The 18,052-nt window shown below is 47.9% G+C and overlaps 1 protein-coding gene across 1 annotated transcript in view; it reads right to left on the reverse strand.

Moving 5' to 3' along the window:
* RRM2B (ribonucleotide reductase regulatory TP53 inducible subunit M2B) overlaps nucleotides 1-10,804 on the reverse strand; it is a 63,347-nt gene extending 52,543 nt beyond the window's left edge. The window contains exons 1-2 of the mRNA XM_069731718.1: nucleotides 10,675-10,804; nucleotides 6,941-7,090 (exon numbers count right to left, since the gene is read on the reverse strand). Of these exons, the coding sequence (XP_069587819.1) occupies nucleotides 6,941-7,090; nucleotides 10,675-10,707 (183 nt within the window). The 5' untranslated portion in view covers nucleotides 10,708-10,804. The remainder of the gene's footprint in view (nucleotides 1-6,940; nucleotides 7,091-10,674) is intronic.
* Nucleotides 10,805-18,052: the final 7,248 nt, after the last annotated feature.

Here is an 18,052-nt window from a genome sequence, read left to right on the forward strand (position 1 = left end):
AGTTCTTTGTTCCTGGCCTCCAGTCAATGTTCCAGTATTGGTCTGGCTCTCTCCTGGATCGTTCTTGTGGCCTGTCTGCCCTGCATAAGCTAAGTTCTGCTTGTGTTACTTTTCTTTGCTATATTTTCTGTCCAGCTTGCTATATTGGTTTTTCTTGCTTGCTGGAAGCTCTGAGACGCAGAGGGAGCACCTCCGTACCGTTAGTCGGTGCGGAGGGTCTTTTTGCCCCTCTGCGTGGTTGTTTGTAGGTTTTTGTGTTGACCGCAAAGCTATCTTTCCTATCCTCGGTCTATTCAGTAAGTCGGGCCTCACTTTGCTAAATCTATTTCATCTCTGTGTTTGTATTTTCATCTTAACTCACAGTCATTATATGTGGGGGGCTGCCTTTTCCTTTGGGGTTTTTCTCTGAGGCAAGGTAGGCTTATTTTTCTATTTTCAGGGCTAGTTAGTTTCTCAGGCTGTGCCGAGTTGCATAGGGAGCGTTAGGCGCAATCCACGGCTACCTCTAGTGTGGTATGATAGGATTAGGGATTGCGGTCAGCAGAGTTTCCACGTCTCAGAGCTCGTCCTATGTTAGTAACTATCAGGTCACTTTGTTTGCTCTTAACCACTAAGTCCATTGTGGTTCTGAATCACCTGTTCATAACAGTACTGGAGGCCCAAAGTACTAATGCTTCTCAATAGAGGGAAAAGACAAGTTCTGAGACCATTTTTTTTTCTTTGCACTGTGTTTTGTCTTTCATTTCCCCTTTACATCAGGGTGGTTCAGAACACAGGTGTAGGCATGGACATTGAAGGTCTGTCCTCTTTGATGGATAATCTCGCTATAAGTGTTCAGAACATTCAAGATTTAGTGGTTCAGAATCCTATGTTAGAACCTAAAATTCCTATTCCTGAGTTATTTTCTGGAGATAGAGCTAAGTTTCTGAATTTCAAAAATAATTGTAAACTATTTCTGGCTTTGAAACCCCGCTCCTCTGGTGACCCAGTTCAACAAGTAAAGATCATTATTTCTTTATTACGTGGCGACCCTCAAGACTGGGCATTTTCCCTTGCGCCAGGGGATCAGGCATTGCGTGATGTTGATGCGTTTTTCCTGGCGCTTGGATTGCTTTATGACGAACCTAATTCAGTGGATCAGGCAGAGAAAATCTTGCTGGCTCTGTGTCAGGGTCAGGATGAGGTAGAGATATATTGTCAGAAATTTAGGAAGTGGTCTGTGCTCACTCAATGGAATGAATGTGCTCTGGCAGCAATTTTCAGAAAGGGTCTCTCTGAAGCCCTTAAGGATGTCATGGTGGGATTTCCTATGCCTGCTGGTCTGAATGAGTCTATGTCTTTGGCCATTCAGATCGATCGACGCTTACGTGAGCGTAAAACTGTGCACCATTTGGCGGTATTATCTGGGCATAGACCTGAGCCTATGCGGTGCGGTGGGACTTTGACCAGAGCTGAACGGCAAGAACACAGACGACGGAATGGGCTGTGTTTTTACTGTGGTGATTCCACTCATGCTATCTCCGATTGTCCTAAGCGCACTAAGCGGTTCGCTAGCTCTGCCACCATTGGTACGGTACAGTCGAAATTTCTTTTGTCCGTTACTTTGATCTGCTCTTTGTCATCCTATTCTGTCATGGCATTTGTGGATTCAGGCGCTGCCCTGAATTTGATGGACTTGGAGTATGCTAGGCGCTGTGGGTTTTTCTTGGAGCCCTTGCAGTATCCTATTCCATTGAGAGGAATTGATGCTACACCTTTGGCCAAGAATAAGCCTCAGTACTGGACCCAACTGACCATGTGCATGGCTCCTGCGCATCAGGAGGATATTCGCTTTTTGGTGTTGCATAATGTGCATGATGTGGTCGTGTTGGGGTTGCCATGGCTACAAGTCCATAACCCAGTATTGGATTGGAAATCAATGTCTGTGTCCAGCTGGGGTTGTCAGGGGGTACATGGTGATGTTCCATTTCTGTCTATTTCATCATCCACCCCTTCTGAGGTCCCAGAGTTCTTGTCGGATTACCGGGATGTATTTGATGAGCCCAAGTCCAGAGCCCTACCTCCGCATAGGGATTGTGATTGCGCTATCGATTTGATTCCTGGTAGTAAGTTTCCTAAAGGTCGACTGTTTAATTTGTCTGTGCCTGAGCACGCCGCTATGCGGAGTTACGTAAAGGAATCCTTGGAGAAGGGTCATATTCGCCCGTCGTCGTCGCCATTGGGAGCAGGGTCCTTTTTTGTGGCCAAGAAGGATGGTTCGCTGAGACCTTGTATTGATTACCGCCTTCTAAATAAAATCACGGTCAAATTTCAGTACCCCTTGCCGCTGCTGTCTGATTTGTTTGCTCGGATTAAGGGGGCTAGTTGGTTCACCAAGATAGATCTTCGTGGTGCGTATAATCTTGTGCGCATTAAACAGGGCGATGAATGGAAAACAGCATTTAATACGCCCGAGGGCCATTTTGAGTACCTGGTTATGCCATTCGGGCTTTCTAATGCTCCATCAGTGTTTCAGTCCTTCATGCATGACATCTTCCGAGAGTACCTGGATAAATTCCTGATTGTAAACTTGGATGATATTTTGGTCTTCTCGGATGATTGGGAGTCTCACGTGAGGCAGGTCAGAATGGTGTTCCAGGTCCTGCGTGCGAATTCTTTGTTTGTGAAGGGGTCAAAGTGCCTCTTTGGTGTTCAGAAGGTTTCATTTTTGGGTTTCATTTTTTCCCCTTCTACTATCAAGATGGACCCTGTTAAAGTTCAGGCCATTTATGATTGGACTCAGCCGACATCTCTGAAGAGTCTGCAAAAGTTCCTGGGCTTTGCTAATTTTTATCATCGCTTCATCAATAATTTTTCTAGTATTGCTAAACCGTTGACTGATTTAACCAAGAAGGGTGCTGATGTGGTCAATTGGTCTTCTGCTGCTGTGGAAGCTTTTCAAGAGTTGAAGCGTCGTTTTTCTTCTGCCCCTGTGTTGTGTCAACCAGATGTTTCGCTCCCGTTCCAGGTCGAGGTTGATGCTTCTGAGATTGGAGCAGGGGCTGTTTTGTCGCAAAGAAGTTCTGATGGCTCGGTGATGAAACCGTGCGCCTTCTTTTCCAGGAAGTTTTTGCCTGCTGAGCGTAATTATGATGTTGGCAATCGAGAGTTGCTGGCCATGAAGTGGGCATTTGAGGAGTGGCGTCATTGGCTTGAAGGACCTAAGCATCGCGTGGTGGTCTTGACTGATCATAAGAACTTGACTTATCTCGAGTCTGCCAAACGGTTGAATCCTAGACAGGCTCGTTGGTCGCTGTTTTTCTCCCGTTTTAACTTTGTGGTTTCGTACCTTCCGGGATCTAAAAATGTGAAGGCGGATGCCCTGTCTAGGAGTTTTGTGCCCGACTCTCCGGGTTTGTCTGAGCCGGCGGGTGTTCTCAAGGAGGGGGTAATTTTGTCTGCCATCTCCCCTGATTTGCGGTGGGTGCTGCAAAAATTTCAGGCTAATAGACCTGACCGTTGCCCAGCGGAGAAACTGTTTGTCCCTGATAAATGGACGAGTAGAGTTATCTCTGAGGTTCATGGTTCGGTGTTGGCTGGTCATCCTGGAATCTTTGGTACCAGAGATTTGGTGGCTAGATCCTTTTGGTGGCCGTCTCTGTCGCGGGATGTGCGTTCATTTGTGCAGTCCTGTGGGATTTGTGCTTGGGCTAAGCCCTGCTGTTCTCGTGCCAGTGGGTTGCTTTTGCCCTTGCGAGTCCCAAAGAGGCCCTGGACACATATCTCTATGGATTTTATTTCGGATCTCCCCGTCTCTCAAAAAATGTCGGTCATTTGGGTTGTTTGTGATCGCTTCTCGAAGATGGTCCATTTGGTACCCTTGTCTAAATTGCCTTCCTCCTCTGATTTGGTACCATTGTTCTTCCAGCATGTGGTTCGTTTACATGGCATTCTGGAGAACATCGTTTCTGACAGAGGTTCCCAGTTTGTTTCGAGGTTTTGGCGAGCCTTTTGTGCTAGGATGGGCATTGATTTGTCTTTTTCCTCGGCTTTCCATCCTCAGACAAATGGCCAGACTGAACGAACCAATCAGACCTTGGAAACATATCTGAGATGTTTTGTTTCTGCCGATCAGGATGATTGGGTGTCTTTTTTGCCTTTGGCTGAGTTCGCCCTTAATAATCGGGCCAGCTCGGCTACTTTGGTTTCGCCGTTTTTCTGCAATTCTGGTTTCCATCCTCGTTTCTCTTCAGGGCAGGTTGAGTCTTCTGACTGTCCTGGTGTGGATACTGTGGTGGATAGGTTGCAGCAGATTTGGACTCATGTGGTGGACAATTTGACATTGTCTCAGGAGAAGGCTCAACGTTTCGCTAACCGCAGGCGCTGTGTGGGTCCCCGACTTCGTGTTGGGGATTTGGTTTGGTTGTCATCTCGTTATATTCCTATGAAAGTTTCCTCTCCTAAGTTTAAGCCTTGTTTCATTGGTCCGTATAGGATTTCTGAGGTTCTTAATCCTGTGTCTTTTCGTTTGACCCTTCCAGCTTCTTTTTCCATCCATAACGTATTCCATAGGTCATTGTTGCGGAGATACGTGGCACCTGTGGTTCCATCCGTTGATCCTCCTGCCCCGGTTTTGGTTGAGGGGGAGTTGGAGTATATAGTGGAGAAGATTTTGGATTCTCGTATTTCGAGACGGAAACTTCAGTACCTGGTTAAGTGGAAGGGTTATGGTCAGGAAGATAATTCCTGGGTCTTTGCCTCTGATGTTCATGCTGCCGATCTGGTTCGTGCCTTTCATTTGGCTCATCCTGGTCGGCCTGGGGGCTCTGGTGAGGGTTCGGTGACCCCTCCTCAAGGGGGGGGTACTGTTGTGAATTCTGTGGTCAAGCTCCCTCCTGTGGTCATGAGTGGTACTTCGGCTGGTTCTGTCTATGAGCTTCCACTGGTGGATGTGAGTGGGGCTGCGGCTTCTGAGTTTCCTTCCTCAGGTGACGAGGTTAAGTCGTTAGGTGCTGCTCTATTTAACTCCACCTAGTTCTTTGTTCCTGGCCTCCAGTCAATGTTCCAGTATTGGTCTAGCTCTCTCCTGGATCGTTCTTGTGGCCTGTCTGCCCTGCATAAGCTAAGTTCTGCTTGTGTTACTTTTCTTTGCTATATTTTCTGTCCAGCTTGCTATATTGGTTTTTCTTGCTTGCTGGAAGCTCTGAGACGCAGAGGGAGCACCTCCGTACCGTTAGTCGGTGTGGAGGGTCTTTTTGCCCCTCTGCGTGGTTGTTTGTAGGTTTTTGTGTTGACTGCAAAGCTATCTTTCCTATCCTCGGTCTATTCAGTAAGTCGGGCCTCACTTTGCTAAATCTATTTCATCTCTGTGTTTGTATTTTCATCTTAACTCACAGTCATTATATATGGGGGGCTGCCTTTTCCTTTGGGGAATTTCTCTGAGGCAAGGTAGGCTTATTTTTCTATCTTCAGGGCTAGTTAGTTTCTCAGGCTGTGCCGAGTTGCATAGGGAGCGTTAGGCGCAATCCACGGCTACCTCTAGTGTGGTATGATAGGATTAGGGATTGCGGTCAGCAGAGTTTCCACGTCTCAGAGCTCGTCCTATGTTAGTAACTATCAGGTCACTTTGTGTGCTCTTAACCACTAGGTCCATTGTGGTTCTGAATCACCTGTTCATAACAGAGGGGTCGGCTTATACTCGAGTATATACGGTATTTTCTTTATAAAGTGGGAGGCCAGGTCATCAGCACAAATGTCTGTGATAGGGTCTTGTGCTTTTGGCCTGAGGAGGGAGTGAAAGGTGTCAAAAAGTTTCTTGGGGTTGTTTGATAGTGAGGACATCAGAGTGGTGAAGTAGGTCTGTTTGACGAGGTGAAGGGCAGAGTTATAGGTTTTTAACAAAAATTTGAAGTGGATGAAGTCTTCTAGTGTGCAAGTTTTCCTCCATAAGCGTTCAGCATGCCTAGAGCATCGCTGGAGAAATCGAGTTTGCGATGTGAGCCAGGGCTGTTTCACTCTGTGTTTGGAGGTTCTGAGGGTGAGGGGAGCTACTTGTTCCAGGGTGCTTCTGAGTGTGTCATTGTAGTGGTGTACCGCCAGATCAGGACAGGAAAAAGAGGAGATTGGGGACAGTGATGAGTATAGGGAGTCTGAAAGCGTATGAGGGCTAATGGCTTGCAGATTTCTGAATGTATGGTAGGTATGAGTGTGCTAGGGTGAGCGAGGATTTGTGAGCATGAAGGAGAGAATGTTGTGGTCAGATAGGGGAAGCGGTGAGTTGTTTAGGTAGGAGATTGAACAGAGCCGAACAAAGACCAGGTCAAGGGTGTTACCGTCCATGTGCGTCTCAGAGGTTGAGAGCTGTGAGAGGCCGAGAGAAGTGGTTAGTGATAGAAGCTGGGATGCAGATGTGGAAGTGGGGCTGTTAATGAGGATGTTGAAGTCTCCCAGAATAAGGGTTGGGAGTTCTGAGGACATGAAGTGCAGCAACCAGGCAGAGAAATGGTCCAGGAAGTGGGTGGGTGAGGGAGAGGGGACGAAAGAGCCTGATGGTGTGACCTCAAACGAAGGGAATGAGAGAGATGGAACTGGGGGGATGAACTGGAAAGTGCATTGAGGGGAGAGAAGTATGCCGACTCCACCACCAGGTCTGTTTGTGGGTCTCAGGGAATGGGATAATTGTAAGCCACTATGGAAAATGGCAGCAGGGGAGACAGGGTCAGAATCCTGAATCCAGGATTCAATGAGGGCAGATTCAGAGAGTTGTTCAGAAAGTAGTTCTAGTTCTAAACTGTTTTATATAAATGAAAGCTGTGCTGTGATTGGTTGCTAAAGGTGACTAGGTAAGTTTTTTCTGATAGCCAGCTTTGATAAATGAGGCCGTCAGATTCTGGCATTTGTCTAGTCTCCTGATTATATAACACATAGAATACACAGAAGCTGTCGTCTAATAATCACTTACTTCCTCCACGGTCCAAAATGAAGCCTGCGCCTTCTTATACATTTTCCAAATGTCAGGATACTGAATTGGGAAAATGACGAAACGCCGTGGATTTTTCCTGAGAAGGGGCTCATCTTCATCACTGGCTCCATTACTAACGCTGCAACCGTTCTGCAGAGGACATAACATGTCGCCATGTTACATGTTTTTTTTTACATTGTTAACAACTGGGCTCAATATTTCTTATAGGGGTTATCCACTAGTGGAGGTTTCACCTTTTCTTAGTGACATTTGCTTTTTTTAGACACATTTCAAAACAGTGAAAGGAAAATGCAAAAAGTGTCTACAACAGTTAATAAGTGAAGCGCACAGCATTTACTATACCTTTATTGGTCAATTTCCGCACTCAATTGGCTTTGCGTTAAGTCTCCATTACATTGACCCTATAGTCACCAAATCCAAAATCCACCATTACCGTCACTTATCCTCAACAATATATACAGTGGGTACAGAAAGTATTCAGACCCTTTTACATTTTTCACTCTTTTTTTGAATTTACCAAATGGCTGCAATGAAACAAAGTTCATTTTTTTCCACATTAATGTACACTCTGCACCCCACCTTGACTGAAAAACAAACAGAAATGTAGTAATTTTGCAAATGTAATAAAAAAAGAAAAACTAAAATATCACATGGTCATAAGTATTCAGACCCTTTGCACAGACGCTCATATTTAAGTCACATACTGTCCATTTCCTTGTGATCCTCCTTGAGATGGTTCTGCTCCTTCATTGGAGTCCAGCTGTGTTTAATTAAACTGATAGGACTTGATTTGGAAAGGACAACACCTTCCTGTATGAGATCTCACAGCTCACAGCGCATGTCAGACCAGATGGGAATCATGAGGTCAAAGGAACTGGCCAAGGAGCTCAGAGACAGAATTGTGGTAAGGCGCAGATCTGGCCAAGGTTACAACAGAATTTCTGCAGTACTCAAGGTTCCCAAGAGCACAGTGGCCTCCATAATCCTTAAATGGAAGAAGTTTGGGACCACCAAAAGTCTTCCTAGACCTGGCCGTCCAGCCAAACTGAGCAATGGTGGGAGAAGAGCCTTGGTGAGAGGTAAAGAAGAACCCCAAGATCACTGTGGAAGATCCAGAGATGTAGTAGGGAGATGGGAGAAAGTTCCGCAAAATCAGCTATTACAGTAGCCCTCCATCAGTTGGGCCTTCATGGCAGAGTGGCCCGATGGAAGCATCTACTCAGTGCAAGACATATGAAAGCCCACATAGAGTTTGCTAAAAAAAAAAAACACATGAAGGACTCCCACATTATGAGAAATAAGATTCTCTGGTCTGATGAGACGAAGATAGACCTTTTTGGTGATCATTCTAAGCGGTGTGTGTGGAGAAAACCAGGCACTGCTCATCACCTGCCCAATACAATCCCAACAGTGAAGCATGGTGGTGGCAGCATCATGCTGAGGGGGTGTTTTTCAGCTGCAGGGACAGGACGACTGGTTGTCATTGAAGGAAACCTGAATGCTGCCAAGTACAGAGATATCCTGGATGAAAACGTCTTGCTGAGAGCTCTGGACCTCAGACTTGGTGGAAGGTTCACCTTCCAACAAAACAATGACCCTAAACACACAGCTAAAATAACAAAGGAGTGGCTTCAGAACAACTCTGTGACCATTATTGACTGGCCCAGAAAGAGCCCTGACCTTAACCCCATTGAGCATCTCTGGAGAGACCTGAAAATGGCTGTCCACCAACGTTCACCATCCAACCTGACGGAACTGGAGAGGATCTGCAAGAAAGAATGGCAGAGGATCCCCAAATCCAGGTGTGAAAAACTTGTAGCATCATTCCCAAGAAGACTCCTGGCTGTACTAGCTCAAAAAGTGCTTCTACTCAATACTGAGCAAAGGGTCTGAATACTTATGACCATGCGATATTTCAGTTTTCGTTTTTTTTTTTAAATTTGCAAAAATTACTACATTTCTTTTTTTTCAGTCAAGATGAGGTGCAGAATGTACATTAATGTGAAAAAATGAACTTGTTTGAATTTAACAAATGGCTGCAATGAAACAAAGAGTGAAAAAAATTAAAGGGGTCTGAATACTTTCCGTACCCACCACTATAAGTCCACTCTTGTGTTCATGTTCTTGGCAGAAAGTATAGGTCAAGCGTTTTTCCTGACTGTTATGCTCCTGTAGGCCGTCATATACTTGTCGGCGACCAAAATGTGTTTTTTTGTGTTCTTCCCGTTGAACTCTGCTCACCTTTTTCTTCAAAAAGAGTGGCGGAAAAAGTTGAACATTTTTTGCACAAAATACTTGCCGAATTTTTCCAGCCAACAGCTTCATCAATATCCCTCTAAGTTCACATTAGGTGCGATTTATTGCTACCGATTAGTGATGAGCGAGTGTACGCGTTGCTCGGGTGGTCTCCGCGTGTTTGTGACTTCTCGGAGATTGAGTTTCCTCGCCGCAGCTGCATGATTTACGGCTGCTAGACAGCTTGATTACATGTGGGGATTCCCTAGCAACCAGGCAACCCCCACATGTACTCAGCCTGGCTAGCAGCTGTAAATCTGAAAACTAAATCTCGGAGCAGTCACAAATACTCGGAGGTCACCCGAGCAACGCGTACACTCGCTCATCACTAGTCAGTAGCAATAAATCGCACTGCACTTTCTGTGCAGACTTTTTATACAGCGAGGTGTGAATGCAGCATTTCTGCTGCATTTCCTCCAGCGGGAAAATGAGGTCCATTGTTGCTTAAACATTTGCAGCAGAAATGTCAACACCCGAGCTGGGTAATGTTATGAACACTGGGCCAAAAGCCAAAAAATACCAGGTGAGGGTGAAAAAATACCTGAAAATACCCTGCAGGGGTCCTAATATACTGACCCTTCCTGCCAGTGGAGGTTGGCACCCTAATATTCGGTGTGGTGCCCCCACTCCTCGTCGACTATCCCTCCTGGCCCAGAGGAGTGGGGGCACCACACCGAATATTAGGGTGCCAACCTCCACTGGCAGGAAGGGTCAGTATATTAGGACCCCTGCAGGGTATTTTCAGGTATTTTTTCACCCTCACCTGGTATTTTTTGGCCCAGTGTTCATAACCTTACCCAGCTCGGGTGTTGGTAATTTATATTTTGTTTTTTTTCAATATGATGGTCAGCATCTTTTAATGCATATCTATTAAAAGTATTTTTTTTTTAGGGTTTTTCGCTTTTTGTGGTTGTTCAACAATTATACCCTTATACTATTTATATTTTGGTTGTTTTTTCAGCAGAAATGTCGCCCGTCCATTACAACCATAAGGAGATACAGTGGCCGCCCCACAGTGACAGGAGTCGGGGGCGCACAGGACCCAACTACAGAACCCTTTCCTGACTGACCGTGTCCAACTATTCCCCCATGAGATTAACAGTGTAACGACAAAGACATGAATTATTACCGTCACAGTGACTGTCCCTTTAAAGGGAACTAGCTGTGACCTGCCACTTTAAAAGTAGCAACCAATCAGACTGCAGCTTTCATTTATTTAATGAAGAACTGACAATGAGAGCAGTGATCTGATTGGTTAGACGTTCCTGGTGCCCTCTCCTTTTAGTGCAGATTATCAAGATTTTAGAGGCGGGAGTATCTGCTGGTCGCACACACTGACGTCCTGTTACTCCATGTCCTGGGTCCCCCCTCCGTGAGTGGGCCGCTCCATAGCGCCAGTATATATAGGTGTGCATTACCTGTTCTTCCCCCGGAAGTCTGCTGTCCCCCATTGCAGCGCAGCCTCAGACGCGGCCAGGGGCAGAGCGCGGTGTGAGGAGGACACGGGCGGTGAGTGGCAGCTCCGGAGCCGGCTGTGCTGCCACCGACTCCTCCTCATACAGGGGAGGAACTGTACGGCGGGGGATGGGAGCCTGTCCGGTGTGTGGCAGCTGCAGTGCACGACCGCAGCAGCCAGTCATCGCATCTATACATATATATATCTGACATCTATGGCTGTACCGGGGGGATAAGTGACATCTATGCCTGTACCGGGGGATAAGTGACATCTATGGCTGTACCGGGGGGATAAGTGACATCTATGGCTGTGTACCGGGGGGATAAGTGACATCTATGGCTGTACCGGGGGATAAGTGACATCTATGGGTGTACCGGGGGGATAAGTGACATCTATGGCTGTGTACCGGGGGGATAAGTGACATCTATGGGTGTACCGGGGGGATAAGTGACATCTATGGCTGTACCGGGGGATAAGTGACATCTATGGCTGTGTACCGGGGGGATAACCGACATCTATGGCTGTGTACCGGGGGATAAGTGACATCTATGGCTGTGTACCGGGGGGATAAGTGACATCTATGGCTGTACCGGGGGATAACCGACATCTATGGCTGTGTACCGGGGGGATAAGTGACATCTACGGCTGTACCGGGGGATAAGTGACATCTACGGGTGTACCGGGGGATAAGTGACATCTATGGGTGTACCGGGGGATAAGTGACATCTACGGCTGTACCGGGGGATAAGTGACATCTATGGGTGTACCGGGGGATAAGTGACATCTACGGCTGTACCGGGGGATAAGTGACATCTACGGGTGTACCGGGGGATAAGTGACATCTACGGGTGTACCGGGGGGATAAGTGACATCTACGGGTGTACCGGGGGATAAGTGACATCTACGGCTGTACCGGGGGATAAGTGACATCTACGTACCGGAGGATAAGTGACATCTATGGCTGTGTACCGGGGGATAACCGACATCTATGGCTGTGTACCGGGGGATAAGTGACATCTACGGGTGTACCGGGGGATAAGTGACATCTACGGCTGTACCGGGGGATAAGTGACATCTATGGCTGTACCGGAGGATAAGTGACATCTATGGGTGTACCAGGAGATAACCGACATCTATGGCTGTGTACCGGGGGATAAGTGACATCTATGGGTGTACTGGGGGATAAGTGACATCTATGGGTGTACCGGGGGGATAAGTGACATCTATGGCTGTACCGGGGGATAAGTGACATCTATGGCTGTACCGGAGGATAAGTGACATCTATGGGTGTACCGGGAGATAACCGACATCTATGGCTATGTACCGGGGGATAAGTGACATCTATGGCTGTGTACCGGGGGGGATAAGTGACATCTATGGCTGTATCGGGGGATAAGTGACATCTATGGGTGTACCGGGGGATAACCGACATCTATGGCTGTGTACCGGGGGATAAGTGACATCTATGGCTGTGTACCGGGGGATAAGTGACATCTATGGCTGTGTATCGGGGGGGGATAAGTGACATCTATGGCTGTACCGGGGGGATAAGTGACATCTATGGGTGTACCGGGGGATAAGTGACATCTATGGCTGTGTAGGAATGGCTCTGCTGGTGTACACCGGCACAGCCATAGATGCCAGTTACACGCCAGCACAGCTGTAAATGTCACCTGTACATCTGCAGCCATTTATACACAGCCATAGATGCAGTTATACACCACCACAGCCATTGATGTCACCTGTACACTGGCACAGCCATTTATACACAGCCATAGATGTCACCTGTACACCAGCACAGCCACAGATGTCGGCTATAGAACGGCACAGCCATAGATGCCACCTGTACAGCAGCAGAGCCATTTATACACAGCCAGAAATGTCAGATTTACACCGGCACAGCCATAGATGTCAGTTATACACAGGTGCAGCCATAGATGCCACCTGTACACTGGCACAGCCATAGATGCCAGTTATACACAGGTACAGCCATGGATGCCACCTGTACACAGGTACAGCCATAGACGCCACCTCTACAGCTATAGATGTCACCTATACACCACCACAGCCATTGATTTCACCTGTTCACTGGCACAGCCATTTATAGACAGCCATAGATGTAAGATATACACCGGTACACCTATAGATGTCAGTTATACACCGCCATAGATGTCACCTGTACACTGGCAGTTATTTATACACAGCCAGAGATGCAAGATATACACGGGTACAGTCATAGATGCCACCTATACACCGCCACAGCCATAGATGTCACCTGTACACCAGCAGAGCCATTTATACACAGGCATAGATGTCACCTATACACCGCCATTGATACAATCTACCCCCACACAGCCAGAGGTGCCACCTACAGTACCACAACCATAGATGTCACCTACACAGCACCACAGCCATTGATGCCACCTATACACTGGCACAGCCATAGATGCTGTCTGCCCCGCCACAGCTATAGGTGCCAACTGGATTATTTTTGTTCTAGATAGTTTAGGCTGTGCCCACAGTCTGGATGTAACAACGCTTTTGATGAAGGACTTGTTCGCTGCCGTCCACTGAACACCGGTGAATCCGCATGTGATCACTGAACTGTGTGGAATTACTGCATTCAATACATTTCTATTGATTACATTTTCTGTTGTGGAGACTGAGCGCCTCTGCAGGAGATTGACCTGCTGTGATCCTGAAAGATGCGCCACATGTCAGTCTGTGCGGGTGATCCGCAGGAGCACATACACATTTCTAGAAATGCTGTGACATCTATCCGCTGAGGGTTGGATGCTGCATAAACACAGCGTCAAACCGACAACAATTCCTGATCGTGGCCATGTACTGTTATACATAAATCAATGTTTTTTTTTTCCCCAGATATTCTGGTAACTGCAAGAAATTATAAGGCTGGGCTCGCACCTTGCATATTTGGTGCATGTAAAATCCTCAGCACTTTAATGTAGTAGCAGCGTAATCTTTTCTTTTTTTTGGCGCAGAAAGTTTTTTTTCCATATTTAAAGGGAACATGTCAAATATTCATACAGCCTGGCTCTGAATCATGCTGCTTGTTTGGGCAGAATAATCTAGAGGATTCTAGAAATCCCATCCACTATGTGCTCATGTGGCCTGTGTAAGGCAATCCCTCCAAGACATGCAGCCACGTGGACTCAAACATATTTGAGCACACCGAAGACACTTTGTTAGCACCTGAGCATGCGCAGATAACACCTTATCTGATCATGTTCACTAATCAATAATCTGTTATCCGCTCTGGCAGTGGCTGGATATCGGCATTGTACAGAGCTGTACCTTGTCTAATGGCAGCTCTCTGCTTCACCATCTTGGTTCCTACCCACACATGATCTTGCTGAAAAACTGCCTGTGGTGGTTTCTCTGCTGTCATAATTGTATACATAAACATTCGTGAGACAAGGTCCATCATGTATGACTGCAGCCCTTCGGTTCGGGATAGGCAAGCCATTGGACAACAGCAGGAGAAATGAATGATAGGAAGTGAAGTTCCCACACCTATAATGCAGGCAGGACGCTGCTGAACAGAAACCGACTAATCAAAACGAGTGGCATATTAGAGAGATATTCAATCTCAAAACCTCGCAGCTTATCAAGCATGCGCATATTGCGATTGACGGGATGAATAGAAAGTCTATAAACTATGTGACTGCAGACTTTGAAATCCGTACACTGTGCACTGTCAGGATTCTCCAGTGTCGTGAACGAGTGATCACCTGACCACCAGAATGAGATTTGTATACTTTCGACAACATTCCAACTAGACGTATCCAGCCATGCCCTGTTTATTTGCATTGAGAAGGGCCACGCAAGTCTAGTTGGAATGTGACTGCATGCTTGTAGTCCAATCAAGCAAATTCTGACAACGCACCCAATGGTGTAGTGTGCCTGCAGACTTTAAAGGGGTTGTAAATGGGGTTAAAGTGAAATTGTGCAAAAAATATATTGTAACGTCAGCTTTTGGTCGCCTCCTCTACAGAACCCTGTCTGGCTTAGAACCATTACTGCATGCATGGCAGGATATTGGCCAGGTGGCTAATGCCAGTCCTGCTTGTTATCACAGCACAGGCGTCTGCAGTGCCATAACAATTCTTGTTCTGTTTCTGGTAACAAAACCCCCAAAGCAATGACTGTTTATGACGACTATTTGTGACAACCCCTCTAAAGCCCAATGAAGTCTGTGGTCTCTAATCTGTTCTTTATGTACCAACCCCCACAGTATTGCTGAACTATTCCTTGAATATGCATCCTCAGGCACACACCAGCAAAGCCCAGTTCTTTGGCATCCTGTCGTCCATTAAAGGGAATGTGCAGCTCCCCCCCCATGATGGGCATTAGATACGCACCTCTGCAGGCTGTATTATTCCCCCCCATGATGGGCATTAGATACACAGCTCTGCAGGCTGTATTATTCCCCCCCCCCATGATGGGCATTAGATACACAGCTCTGCAGGCTGTATTATTCCCCCCCATGATGGGCATTAGATACACAGCTCTGCAGGCTGTATTCCCCCCCATGATGGGCATTAGAGACACAGCTCTGCAGGCTGTATTATTCCCCCCCCATGATGGGCATTAGATACACAGCTCTGCAGGCTGTATTCCCCCCCATGATGGGCATTAGATACACAGCTCTGCAGGCTGTATTTCCCCCCCCACCCCCCATGATGGGCATTAGATACACAGCTCTGCAGGCTGTATTCCCCCCCATGATGGGCATTAGATACGCACCTCTGCAGGCTGTATTATTCCCCCCATGATGGGCATTAGATACACAGCTCTGCAGGCTGTATTCCCCCCCATGATGGGCATTAGAGACACAGCTCTGCAGGCTGTATTCCCCCCCCCCCCATGATGGGCATTAGAGACACAGCTCTGCAGGCTGTATTCCCCCCCCATGATGGGCATTAGAGACACAGCTCTGCAGGCTGTATTCCCCCCCCCCCATGATGGGCATTAGAGACACAGCTCTGCAGGCTGTATTCCCCCCCCATGATGGGCATTAGATACACAGCTCTGCAGGCTGTATTATTCCCCCCCCATGATGGGCATTAGATACACAGCTCTGCAGGCTGTATTATTCCCCCCCCATGATGGGCATTAGATACGCACCTCTGCAGGCTGTATTATTCCCCCCATGATGGGCATTAGATACACAGCTCTGCAGGCTGTATTCCCCCCCATGATGGGCATTAGAGACACAGCTCTGCAGGCTGTATTATTCCCCCCCCATGATGGGCATTAGATACACAGCTCTGCAGGCTGTATTCCCCCCCATGATGGGCATTAGATACACAGCTCTGCAGGCTGTATTTCCCCCCCCCACCCCCCATGATGGGCATTAGATACACAGCTCTGCAGGCTGTATTCCCCCCCCCCCCCCCCCCCCCCCATGATGGGCATTAGAGACACAGCTCTGCAGGCTGTATTCCCCCCCATGATGGGCATTAGATACACAGCTCTGCAGGCTGTATTTCCCCCCCCCCCCCCATGATGGGCATTAGAGACACAGCTCTGCAGGCTGTATTCCCCCCCATGATGGGCATTAGATACACAGCTCTGCAGGCTGTATTCCCCCCCATGATGGGCATTAGATACGCACCTCTGCAGGCTGTATTATTCCCCCCATGATGGGCATTAGATACACAGCTCTGCAGGCTGTATTCCCCCCCATGATGGGCATTAGATACGCACCTCTGCAGGCTGTATTATTCCCCCCCATGATGGGCATTAGATACACAGCTCTGCAGGCTGTATTATTCCCCCCCATGATGGGCATTAGATACACAGCTCTGCAGGCTGTATTATTCCCCCCCATGATGGGCATTAGATACACAGCTCTGCAGGCTGTATTCCCCCCCCCCATGATGGGCATTAGATACGCACCTCTGCAGGCTGTATTATTCCCCCCCATGATGGGCATTAGATACACAGCTCTGCAGGCTGTATTATTCCCCCCCATGATGGGCATTAGATACACAGCTCTGCAGGCTGTATTATTCCCCCGCATGATGGGCATTAGATACACAGCTCTGCAGGCTGTATTATTCCCCCCCATGATGGGCATTAGATACACAGCTCTGCAGGCTGTATTCCCCCCCATGATGGGCATTAGAGACACAGCTCTGCAGGCTGTATTATTCCCCCCCATGATGGGCATTAGATACACAGCTCTGCAGGCTGTATTCCCCCCCATGATGGGCATTAGATACACAGCTCTGCAGGCTGTATTATTCCCCCCCATGATGGGCATTAGATACACAGCTCTGCAGGCTGTATTTCCCCCCCCCCCCCCCCCATGATGGGCATTAGAGACACAGCTCTGCAGGCTGTATTTCCCCCCCCCCCCCCCCCCCATGATGGGCATTAGAGACACAGCTCTGCAGGCTGTATTCCCCCCCATGATGGGCATTAGATACACAGCTCTGCAGGCTGTATTCCCCCCCCCCCCCCATGATGGGCATTAGAGACACAGCTCTGCAGGCTGTATTCCCCCCCATGATGGGCATTAGATACACAGCTCTGCAGGCTGTATTCCCCCCCATGATGGGCATTAGATACACAGCTCTGCAGGCTGTATTCCCCCATGATGGACATTAGATACGCACCTCTGCAGGCTGTATTATTCCCCCCCCATGATGGGCATTAGATACACAGCTCTGCAGGCTGTATTCCCCCCCCATGATGGGCATTAGAGACACAGCTCTGCAGGCTGTATTCCCCCCCATGATGGGCATTAGATACACAGCTCTGCAGGCTGTATTATTCCCCCCATGATGGGCATTAGACACAGCTCTGCAGGCTGTATTCCCCCCATGATGGACATTAGACACGCAGCTCTGCAGGCTGTATTCCCCCATGATGGACATTAGATACGCAGCTCTGCAGGCTGTATTCCCCTCCATGATGGGCATTAGATACACAGCTCTGCAGGCTGTATTATTCCCCCCCATGATGGGCATTAGATACGCAGGTCTGCAGGCTGTCTCCCATGTGATGGCCATTAGTCACAGTTCTCTGCTATGTTAGTGTAAAGCCTTATGCAGAGGTCTGAGTCTTTACACTGATGCAGCAGAGCACGATGTTTACACTGCTGTGCTCTGAACGCTGCAGCTCTGCAGGCTGGTACCGCACTGCTCTCATACCTGGAGGAAGTCACTTCTGCAGTGCTGCGATCACCACAAATCGCAGTGCTGTAGCAACGACGCCGGCAGTGGTGGGAACAGTGCAGTATCCAGAGGGTAGTACAATGCAGGCTGCTGCTCACCACCGATACTCACCGCATCTCCTGTCACCGTTCACAC

Source organism: Ranitomeya imitator, chromosome 6 (genome assembly GCF_032444005.1).
Source record: "Ranitomeya imitator isolate aRanImi1 chromosome 6, aRanImi1.pri, whole genome shotgun sequence".
NCBI classification, from domain to species: Eukaryota; Metazoa; Chordata; class Amphibia; order Anura; family Dendrobatidae; genus Ranitomeya; species Ranitomeya imitator.